At 41.8% G+C, this 11,964-nt stretch overlaps 2 protein-coding genes across 3 annotated transcripts in view; both read right to left on the bottom strand.

Annotated features, from left to right (window-relative positions):
* Nucleotides 1-9,168, bottom strand: part of LOC115197691 (neuroplastin) — a 43,278-nt gene extending 34,110 nt beyond the window's left edge. Inside the window, exon 1 of one of the 2 annotated variants that reach the window (XM_029759453.1) lies at nucleotides 8,801-9,168. In XM_029759453.1, the coding sequence (XP_029615313.1) occupies nucleotides 8,801-8,891 (91 nt within the window). In that variant the 5' untranslated portion in view covers nucleotides 8,892-9,168. The remainder of the gene's footprint in view (nucleotides 1-8,800) is intronic. The other variant, XM_029759454.1, reaches the window with a different exon arrangement.
* Nucleotides 9,169-9,392: 224 nt separating this feature from the next.
* LOC115196640 (spermidine/spermine N(1)-acetyltransferase-like protein 1) lies at nucleotides 9,393-11,482 on the bottom strand. The gene is made up of 3 exons (XM_029757485.1): nucleotides 11,344-11,482; nucleotides 10,474-10,608; nucleotides 9,393-9,401 (listed from the first exon to the last, which is right to left on the bottom strand). The coding sequence occupies exons 1-3, from the start codon at nucleotides 11,455-11,457 to the stop codon at nucleotides 9,393-9,395; spliced, it is 258 nt and encodes an 85-aa protein (XP_029613345.1). The 5' UTR covers nucleotides 11,458-11,482.
* Between the last annotated feature and the right edge of the window lie 482 nt (nucleotides 11,483-11,964).

Here is an 11,964-nt window from a genome sequence, read left to right as displayed (position 1 = left end):
TATTATGTCTAATCACCCATACCTACTGTATTATGTCTAATCACCCATACCTACTCTAGGATGTCTAATCACCCATACCTACTGTATTATGTCTAATCACCCATACCTACTGTATTTTTTCTAATCACCCATACCTACTGTATTATGTCTAATCACCCATACCTACTGTATTATGTCTAATCACCCATACCTACTGTATTATGTCTAATCACCCATACCTACTGTATTATGTCTAATCACCCATACCTACTCTAGGATGTCTAATCACCCATACCTACTGTATTACGTCTAATCACCCATACCTACTGTATTACGTCTAATCACCCATACCTACTGTATTATGTCTAATCACCCATACCTACTGTATTATGTCTAATCACCCATACCTACTGTATTATGTCTCATCACCAATACCTACTGTATTATGTCTCATCACCCATACCTACTGTATTATGTCTAATCACCCATACCTACTATATTATGTCTAATCACCCATACCTACTCCATGATGTCTAATGACCCATACCTACTGTAATATGTCTAATCACCCATACCTACTGTATTATGTCTAATCACCCATACCTACTGTATTATATCTAATGACCCATACCTACTGTATTATGTCTAATGACCCATACCTACTGTATTATGTCTAATGACCCATACCTACTGTAATATGTCTAATGACCCATACCTACTGTATTATGTCTAATCACCCATACCTGCTGTATTATGTCTAATCACCCATACCTACTGTATTATGTCTAATCACCCATACCTACTGTATTATGTCTAATCACCCATACCTACTGTATTATGTCTAATCACCCATACCTGCTGTATTATGTCTAATCACCCATACCTGCTGTATTATGTCTAATCACCCATACCTACTGTATTATGTCTAATCACCCATACCTACTGTATTATGTCTAATCACCCATACCTACTGTATTATGTCTAATCACCCATACCTACTGTATTATGTCTAATCACCCATACCTACTGTATTATGTCTAATCACCCATACCTACTGTATTATGTCTAATCACCCATACCTACTGTATTATGTCTAATCACCCATACCTGCTGTATTATGTCTAATCACCCATACCTACTGTATTATGTCTAATCACCCATACCTACTGTATTATGTCTAATCACCCATACCTACTGTATTATGTCTAATCACCCATACCTACTCTAGGATGTCTAATCACCCATACCTACTGTATTACGTCTAATCACCCATACCTACTGTATTATGTCTAATCACCCATACCTACTGTATTATGCCTAATCACCCATACCTACTGTATTATGTCTCATCACCCATACCTACTGTATTATGTCTAATCACCCATACCTACTGTATTATGTCTCATCACCCATACCTGCTCTATGATGTCTAATCCCCCATACCTACTAGATGTACTGTAGGTGACTTTGTTATTTTCAAATCATATGTTATTCTCTCACCAGTGGGAAATGAATTGAAACAGTCTTGTCCTGTTGTATTAATCTATTAAAAGACAACCTGTCTCACTGACTGAAAACATGATACATAGTGGCATTGAGGCCAAGGGGAACACACACACACACACACACACACACACACACACACACACACACACACACACACACACAGTGGGGAGTCTTTATCTCAGCAGTAGGTTAAATCTGGCGAGGCTTCAAATATGAATAGCCATTAGTTGATATAAAATGGTGTCTCCCCTGTGGTCTGTAGTTGCTCTGTTCTGTTCCGTTTTGTTCTGCTCTACTGTGCTCTGTTCTGCTCTACTGTGCTGTTTTGCTCTACTGTGCTCTGTTCTGCTCTACTGTGCTCTGTTCTGCTCTACTGTGCTCTGTTCTGCTCTACTGTGCTCTGTTCTGCTCTACTGTGCTCTGTTCTGCTCTACTGTGCTCTGTTCTGCTCTACTGTGCTCTGTTCTGCTCTGTTCCATTTTGTTCTGCTCTACTGCGCTCTGTTCTGCTCGCTCTACTGCGCTCTGTTCTGCTCGCTCTACTGCGCTCTGTTCTGCTCTACTGTGCTCTACTGTGCTCTGTTCTGCTCTACTGCGCTCTGCTCTGCTCTACTGTGCTCTGTTCTACTGCGCTCTACTGCGCTCTGCTCTGCTCTACTGCGCTCTGCTCTGCTCTACTGCGCTCTACTGTGCTCTGTTCTGCTCTACTGTGCTCTGTTCTGCTCTACTGTGCTCTGTTCTGCTCTGTTCTGCTCTACTGTGCTCTGTTCTGCTCTACTGTGCTCTGTTCTGCTCTACTGTGCTCTGTTCTGCTCTACTGTGCTCTGTTCTGCTCTACTGTGCTCTACTCTCAGACCTTTCCTTCCCATGTGTTTTGAGACAGTTGAAGAAGAAAAGCCATCTATAATATAGCCTTTATAGGCCCTACACTATTCTCTTAGCCACTGTGGAGTCACATCTACGTTACTTCACAGCCATACCTTACACCTATCTAAACCACCGAGGAGAGGTGACATACAGTGAATGTTCCTGAGTGGCCGAGCTGCAGTTTTCACTTCAATCTGCTTGAAAATCTATGGCAAAGACCTGAAAATGGTTGATTGTAACATGTATTGATTCAAGGGGTTGAATACTAATCTAATGAAGATGTACAGCGCCTTGCAAAAGTATTCATCCCCCTTGGCATTTTTCCTATTTTGTTGCATTACAACCTGTAATTTAAATTGATTTTTATTTGGATTTCATGAAATGGACATACACAAAATAGCCCAAATTGGTGAAGTGAAAAAAATTACTTGTTTCAAAAAATTCAAAAAAATTAAATACGGAAAAGCATATGAATTCACCCCCTTTGCTATGAAGCCCCTAAATAAGATCTGGTGCAACCAATTACCTTCAGAAGTCACATAATTAGTTAAATAAAGTCCACCTGTGTGCAATCTAAGTGTCATATGATCTCAGTACATATACACCTGTTCTGAAAGGCCCAGGAGTCTGCAACACCACCAAGCAAGCGGCACCATGAAGACCAAGGAGCTCTCCAAACAGGTCAGGGACAAAGTTGGGGAGAAGTACAGATCAGGGTTGGATTATAAAAAAATATCAGAAACTTTGAACATCCCACGGAGCACCATTAAATCCATTATTAAAAAATGGAAAGAATATGGCACCACAACAAACCTGCCAAGAGAGGGCCGCCCACCAAAACTCACGGACCAGGCAAGGAGGGCATTAATCAGAGAGGCAACAAAGAGATCAAAGATAACCCTGAAGGAGCTGCAAAGCTCCACAGAGGAGATTGGAGTGTCTGTCCATAGGACCACTTTAAGCCGTACACTCCACAGAGCTGGGCTTTACGGAAGAGTGGCCAGATAAAATCCATTGTTTAGAGAGAAAAAATAAGCAAACACATTTGGTGTTCACCAAAAGGCATGTGGGAGACTCCCCAAACATATGGAAGAAGGTACTCTGGTCAGATGAGACTAAAATTGAGATTTTTGGCCATCATGGAAAACACTATGTCTGGCACAAACCCAACACCTCTCATCACTCCAAGAACACCATCCCATGGTGGTTGGCAGCATCATGCTGTGGGGATGTTTTTCATCGGCAGGGACTGGAAAACTGGTCAGAATTGAAGAAATCATGGGTGGCACTAAATACAGGGAAATCCTTGAGGGAAACCTGTTTCAGTCTTCCAGAGATTTGAGACTGGGACGGGGGTTCACCTTCCAGCAGGACAATGACCCTAAGCATACTGCTAAAGCAACACTTGAGTGGTTTAAGGGGAAACATTTAAATGTCTTGGAATGGCCTAGTCAAAGCCCAGACCTCAATCCAATTGAGAATCTGTGGTATGAATTAAAGATTGCTGTACACCTGCAGAACCCATCCAAATTGAAGGAGCTAGAGCAGTTTTGCCTTGAAGAATGGGCAAAAATCCCAGTGGCTAGATGTGCCAAGCTTATCGAGACATACTCCAAAAGACTTGCAACTGTAATTGCTGCAAAAGGTGGCTCTACAAAGTGAATAGTTATGAACGCTTAAGTTGAATGTTTGTCTTATTTATTGTTTGTTTCACAATAAAAATATTTTGCATCTTCAAAGAGGTAGGCATGTTGTGTAAATAATTATACAAACCCCCCCAAAATCCATTTTAATTCCAGGTTGTAAGGCAACAAAATAGTAAAAAAGCCAAGGGGGTGAACACTTTCGCAAGTCACTGTAGTACTAGTATATATATATATATATATATATATACACACACATACATACAGTACCAGTCAAAAGTTCAGACTCACCTAGTCATTCAAGGATTTTCTTTATTTTTACTATTTTCTATATTATAGAATAGTACTGAAGACATCAAAACTATGAAATAACACATATGGAATCATGTAGTAACCAAAAAAGTGTTAAACAAATTCTTCAAAGTAGCCACCCTTTGCTTTGATGACAGCTTTGGACACTCTTGGCATTCTCTCAACCAGCTTCACCTGGAATGTTTTTCCTACAGTCTTGAAGCAGTTCCAACATATGATGAGCACTTGTTGGCTGCTTTTCCTTCATTCCATAGTCCAAATCATCCCAAACCATCTCAATTGGGTTGAGGTCGGGTGATTGTTGAGGCCCGGTCATCAGATGCAGCACTCCATCACTCTCTCAAAAAGCCCTTACACAGCCTGGTGGTGTGTTGGGTCATTGTCCTGTTGAAAAACAAATGATAGTCCCACTAAGTGCAAAGCAGATGGGATGGCGTATTGCTGCAGAATGCTGTGGTAGCCATGCTAGTTAAGTGTGTCTTGAATTCTAAATAAAATCACAGTGTCACCAGCAAAGCACCCCCACACCATCACACCTCCTCCATGCTTCACGGTGGAAACCACATAGGTGGAGATGATCCGTTCATCTACTCTGCGTCTCAAAAAGACACAGTGGTTGGAACCAAAAATCTCAAGTTTAGACTCATCAGACTAAAGGACAGATATCCACCACTCTAATGTCCATTGCTCGTGTTTCTTGGCCCAAGCAAGTCTCTTCTTATTATTGGTGTCCTTTAGTAGTGGTTTCTTTGCAGCAATTCAACCATGAAGGCCTAATTCATGCAGTCTCCTCTGAACAGTTGATGTTGAGATGTGAGATCTTTTACTTGAACTCTGTAAGGTATTTATTTGGGTTGCAATCTGATGTGCAGTGAAGTCGTATCCTCTGCAGCAGAGGTAACTCTGGGTCTTCCTTTCCTGTGGCGGTCCTCATGAGAGCCAGTTTCATCATAGCGCTTGATGGTTTTTGCGACTGTACTTGAAGAAACTTTCTTGAAAGTTTTTGAAATTCTTGAAATTTTCCGGATTAACTGGCCATGTCTTAAAGTAATGGACTGCCATTTCTCTTTGCTTATTTGAGCTGTTCTTGCCATAATATGGACTTGGTCTTTTACCAAATAGGGCTATCTTCTGTATACCACCCCTACCTTGTCACAACACAACTGATTGGCTCAAACACATTAAGGAAAGAAATTCCAAAGATGAACTTTTAACAAGGCACACCTGTTAATTGAAATGCATTCCAGGTTACTACCTCATGAAGTTGGTTGAGAGAATGCCAAGAGTGTCCAAAGCTGGCATCAAGGCAAAGGGTGGATACTTTGAAGAATCTCAAATATAAATTATATTTTGATTTGTTTAGCACTTTTTTTGGTTACTACATGATTCCATGGGTTATTTCATAGTTTTGATGTCTTCACTATTATTCTACAATGTAGAAAATAGTAAAAATAAAGAAAACCCCTTGAATGAGTAGGTGTTCTAAAACTTTTGACTGGTACTGTATACTTTTTTTAATGTTCTTCCATTTTGACATTGCAGAGTATTTTGTGTAGATTGTTGACAAAAAAAAGACAATTAAATGAATTTTAATCCCAGTTTGTAACAACAACATAATGTGGAAAAAATCAAGGAGTGTGAATACTTTCTGAAAACAATGTACGTCTCCACTGTGTATTTAAAGTAACCGTCCAGTGAAAATCTCACCTACAAAAGTTAATATTCTGTTAACTCATACCCAAATACTGTTGTTGACTTACCCTATTGTCTTATTTGTGGCCAAAGCATAAATTGGAGGGGGGAAAAAAACACTTTAAAAACCCCCACCTCAAACTTGTATCTCAAACAGACCATTTTAAAAAAAATGCTTGCTATTTCCTCATAGAGCATGATGTCATACTCCTGAGGTGGATGAGCTGGCCAATCAGCGGTTTACATGCGTTAATATTTGTAACGACCGGTATAAACCCACACCCTTCTGTTATTGGGATACGCCCACACCATTATTTTGTTGGGGTACGCCCACACCATTCCAACACTGAAAAGCTGCTTTTTAACACCTGTTAAACTCTACAGCCCTCTGGTGGCATTTTCTAAACTACATGTAATATTGTACACTACCCTCATAAAGTACATTTTGGTTTAAAAACTATAAGTCCTACAAACACATATTTAGTACTGTTAGAAAGGTGTGAGCTGCGGAATTCAGATAAAGGTCTCAGAAACGATGTGACTACTATAGAAACTATTTGTAGTTTTCCTCGGGGGTGAGGGGGGGATAAGAGATTTGAAAGTCTTGGTTGGAGATAAAATATGTCACCAATTGCTGTTCCAAAGTGATACATTTGTGCAAAATTTAAGAACACAATTTAAAAGCACGTCTTGTGAAAAGTTGTTTTTTGTCTTACAGGAATGATAAACACTGAGTGGACAAAACATTAAGAACACCTTCCTAATACTGAGTTGGATTCTTATGACATTGCCAGCAGTAATATTTGAGTTTGATTTCCAAAAAGACTAGGCCTGTCGTTTTCAAATGATATGTCACTTTTTATTTTCTGTTTTCTTTTTTAATGTGTTGGGTGGAAGGGATGGGGGGGTACCCCCCCCAAACTCAAAATAACCGCTCAGAGTTTAACAAGATTTATAAACATATTTAATTACCATACCATTTTTTGGGGGGGGGGGAAGGAAAACTATTTCAGTGATATTGTAAGTAATTATAGGTCATATTTCATAGAAATGTGGAAACACTGGACAGTTACTTTAAATCAATAGCATTCCACAGTGCCTCGTCCTGCATCTCTCTCTCTGTGAAGTGTTAACCCGGTCCATTCTTCTCTTCCAGGAGAGGACATTAAAGGCATAGTAGTGTGTGTGTGTTCCAGGAGAGGACATTAAAGGCATAGTAGTGTGTGTGTGTTCCAGGAGAGGACATTAAAGGCATAGTAGTGTGTGTGTGTTCCAGGAGAGGACATTAAAGGCATAGTAGTGTGTGTGTGTTCCAGGAGAAGAGAGAACATATCAAAGCTATGGTTCCCAGTGCTGAGTGATCTACAGTCTAAAAATAGCAACATGCAGCAGAATGGACTGGTGGACCTATTTACAGTCAGTCAGTGCATGCCTGCTTTTCTGCCTGCCTGCCCGCCTTTCTGCCTGCTTCTCTGCACTGTTGGAGTTAGGAACACAAGCATTTCGCAACACCCGTAATAACAATCTGCATGTGACCAATAAAATGTGATTTGATTTGACTGCCTGCCTGCCTCTCTGACTGCCTGCCTGCCTCTCTGACAGCCTGCCTGCCTCTCTGACAGCCTGCCTGCCTCTCTGACAGCCTGCCTGCCTCTCTGACAGCCTGCCTGCCTCTCTGACAGCCTGCCTGCCTCTCTGACAGCCTGCCTGCCGCTCTGACTGCCTGCCGCTCTGACTGCCTGCCTCTTTGCCTCTGACTGCCTGCCTGCCTGCCTCTCTGACAGCCTGCCTCTCTGACAGCCTGCCTCTCTGACAGCCTGCCTCTCTGACAGCCTGCCTCTCGGCTTCTTTGCCTCTGACTGCCTGCCTCTCTGACTGCCTGCATCTGCTTTACTGCCTGCCTGCTTCTCTGACTAGCTGCATATACCAAACATCAAGCATCTTACAATTACATCTGGACACACAACATGATTGAATGGCGTTCTGTTCTCAACGTCAGTCTGATGAAAAGCTTTGGGCCCTGTGACGGGTTTCTGGTTCATTTCAACCTGTAGGAGTTGGAATTATGCTTTGATGTAGCCACGACCAGACCAGTAACAGGTGACTGAGTCATGTAGGGTTATTCGAGAGAGGACACGGGTAGGACATAGACTATGTGATGATATCACAACTTACTGTTCACATATAACAAGTCCTTGTTAATTAAGGAACGGCTCTTTATGGTCCAGTCCCCTTTACATTCTAATGAAGATGTGATGTCATTAGGAAATAAAAAATGTATTTTGTGGACATAGATAAACATATAGGCCTAGGCTAGTTTAAAGGAATGTATAAATTAATCGCAGGCCTGTATTAATAACGGGAAACCATCCATCCAATTGACAGTGTTGACCATATATGGTTTATTGGTACTTTGTAACAAATGGCTCGCATGGGTGCTAATATGCTTTTATTCGATAATAATTTAATTCAATTCATAGCCTTAATTCTGTAATTCTATTCACCGCATTGCTTCGGGTATGAACATAATTAATAAAATAAAATATATATATATAAGAGGGTCGAAATATGTCCTTGTAATTTGCTGCCATTTTCTACTACATCCACTGAAAATCATGTGGATAGCCTATAAATCAATATTCACTACAAGGATTTGACGCACAAAATTTCAATCCAGGGCCACGATATTATGACAGAAATTGAAGCAAGATCATTGAGTGTCCAGTTAAAAACCCGCAAGGAGCCATGATGTCCCGGTATTTCTACCGGGCGGCAGGGCAGCCGTGCACTTCACATTCTTACCGTTCTGCGAGGAGACCGAATGCAGCATCAGTACTCCAATGAACGCCACCGAAACCGACATAATTTCGGCACTTCGTTTTCCAGGTAGCATCGACTCGGGTGGGAGATGCCGGTAATGGGGAAAGTGGTGGTGTGGCCTGAATGGTGTAGTGAGGGGACCAGGTTACCGGGTAGAAACCAATCTGATGGAAGGAAGCTGCCTCTAATACTCCAATCGGGTTACGCAAAAAACCGCGGCGCGCTCGCTCAACCGACGAGTGCATGACGCCACGCCACCTGTGCAGTGGCGGTGCGCGGTGATGACATCGCTCGAATGAACCGCCTTTCTCATCGGTTAGTGCTATCTGGGGATCCCTGGTACGCACCTACTCTAAATCCTATTCGTAAAACCCTTACCTTAACCACAATCCCTGCCAAACACTAACCATTTTACTTTTCAACTTCAATGGGGTAGGGACCCTTTCTCATCTGCGGTGGTAAATCCCGCGAGATTACATTTTGTAGGCTGCACGGATAGAACAATATACGTTAGTTGCTGTGTACACTACAGTGTAGAATAATGAATTATTTAGAACATCCCTATAGGGCTTTTTCATACAATCTGAAAGCCAGAGGACAGTTCAGATGGGAATATCATGCCTTGCAAGTTATTTACAAGCCACCCTTATCATTATGGTCGTTCAATAAACAAATAGTAGATTTAGAATAGAATAGATTAGAAGAATATAGCCTAGAATAAAGTAAAGTAGGATAGAATACAATAGGTCATGTGACATGACGTATTGGTAGGTTGGTAGGGCATGAGGCTTGCAACGACCAGGATTGTGGGTTAAATTCCATGTATAAAATGTATGCAGCATGACTGGAAATCGCTTTGGATAGAAGCATCTGCTAAATGGCATATATGGTCAGTAGCCATCTACCTGGTTCAATTCTACCTGGTTCAATTCTACCTGGTTCAATTCTACCTGGTTCAATTCTACCTGGTTCAATTCTACCTGGTTCAATTCTACCTGGTTCAATTCTACCTGGTTCATATCTACCTGGTTCAATTCTACCTGGTTCATAGCTACCTGGTTCAATGCTACCTGGTTCAATTCTACCTGGTTCAATGCTACCTGGTTCATATCTACCTGGTTCAATGATACCTGGTTCATAGCTACCTGGTTCAATGCTACCTGGTCCATAGCTACCTGGTTCATAGTTACCTGGTTCAATGCTACCTGGTTCAATGCTACCTGGTTCACAGCTACCTGGTTCAATGCTACCTGGTTCATATCTACCTGGTTCAATGATACCTGGTTCATAGCTACCTGGTTCAATTCTACCTGGTTCATATCTACCTGGTTCATAGCTACCTGGTTCAATTCTACCTGGTTCAATGCTACCTGGTTCATAGCTACTTGGTTCATAGCTACCTGGTTCAATTCTACCTGGTTCATATCTACCTGGTTCATAGCTACCTGGTTCATATCTACCTGGTTAATATCTACCTGGTTCAATGCTACCTGGTTCATAGCTACCTGGTTCATAGCTACATGGTTCAATTCTACCTGGTTCAAATCTACCTGGTTCATAGCTACCTGGTTCATAGCTACCTGGTTCAATGCTACCTGGTTCATATCTACCTGGTTAATATCTACCTGGTTCAATGCTACCTGGTTCATAGCTACCTGGTTCATATCTACCTGGTTCAATTCTACCTGGTTCAATTCTACCTGGTTCAATGCTACCTGGTTCATAGCTACCTGGTTAATATCTACCTGGTTCAATTCTACCTGGTTCATAGCTACCTGGTTCATAGCTACCTGGTTCAATTCTACCTGGTTCAATTCTACCTGGTTCATAGCTACCTGGTTCATAGCTACCTGGTTCATAGCTACCTGGTTCATAGCTACCTGGTTCAATGCTACCTGGTTCATAGCTACCTTGTTCATATCTACCTGGTTCAATGTTACCTGGTTCATAGCTACCTGGTTCAATGCTACCTGGTTCAATGCTACCTGGTTCATATCTACCTGGTTCATAGCTACCTGGTTCAATTCTACCTGGTTCATAGCTACCTGGTTCAATGCTACCTGGTTCATAGCTACCTGGTTAATATCTACCTGGTTCAATGCTACCTGGTTCATAGCTACCTGGTTCATAGCTACCTGGTTCAATTCTACCTGGTTCAAATCTACCTGGTTCATAGCTACCTGGTTCATAGCTACCTGGTTCAATGTTACCTGGTTCATATCTACCTGGTTAATATCTACCTGGTTCAATGCTACCTGGTTCATAGCTACCTGGTTCATATCTACCTGGTTCAATTCTACCTGGTTCAATTCTACCTGGTTCAATGCTACCTGGTTCATAGCTACCTGGTTAATATCTACCTGGTTAAATGCTACCTGGTTCATATCTACCTGGTTCATATCTACCTGGTTCAATTCTACCTGGTTCAATGCTACCTGGTTCAATGCTACCTGGTTCATAGCTACCTGGTTAATATCTACCTGGTTCAATGCTACCTGGTTCATAGCTACCTGGTTCCTAGCTACCTGGTTCAATTCTACCTGGTTCAATTCTACCTGGTTCATAGCTACCTGGTTCATAGCTACCTGGTTCATAGCTACCTGGTTCAATGCTACCTGGTTCATAGCTACCTGGTTCATAGCTACCTGGTTCAATGCTACCTGGTTCATAGTTACCTGGTTCAATGCTATCTGGTTCATTGCTACCTTGTTCAATGGGTCAAGCTGACCCCGCCCCACAGACAGACACACAGACACCTGGCTAAGCCCTGACCTCAGTTTGCAGCCAGCAGCCAGGCTTTATTGGGACTTTTAATCCTATTTCACTGTCAACTCCCTCATACTACAGCAGTAGGACAGGTGAAAGTCAGTCGGGCAATGATTGCCAAGTTATCTCGTGTCTGAATGAGCCACAAAATGATCTCTCTCCTAGGCTAAAGGATAAACCCTAGTATATACTGTAGGCCTATTTCACTGTGAACTCAAACAGCAGGAGAAAATGGCAGCCTGGCAATGGAAGAACACCGACAATGACCCACAAAATGATCTCTCCTACACTTCATGACTAACACTAGTAGGCCTACTGTAAACCCTTCATGATAAACACTAGGTCTACTGTAAACCCTTCATGATAAACACTAGGCCTAC

The sequence above is a fragment of the Salmo trutta genome, chromosome 7 (assembly GCF_901001165.1).
Source record: "Salmo trutta chromosome 7, fSalTru1.1, whole genome shotgun sequence".
NCBI lineage: Eukaryota > Metazoa > Chordata > Actinopteri > Salmoniformes > Salmonidae > Salmo > Salmo trutta.
The sequence above is the reverse complement of the archived record's forward strand: the minus strand, read 5'-3'. Positions and strand labels throughout refer to the sequence as shown.

Bases quoted from the DNA above. Each gene is read 5' to 3' on its own strand.
- LOC115196640 (XM_029757485.1), bottom strand. From the start codon at position 11,457: ATGAACCAGGTAGCTATGAACCAGGTAGCATTGAACCAGGTAGCTATG. The intron at 10,609-11,343 runs GTAGCTAGGAAC...GAATTGAACCAG, and splicing joins ACCAGGTAGAATTGAACCAG to GTAGCTATGAACCAGGTAGC.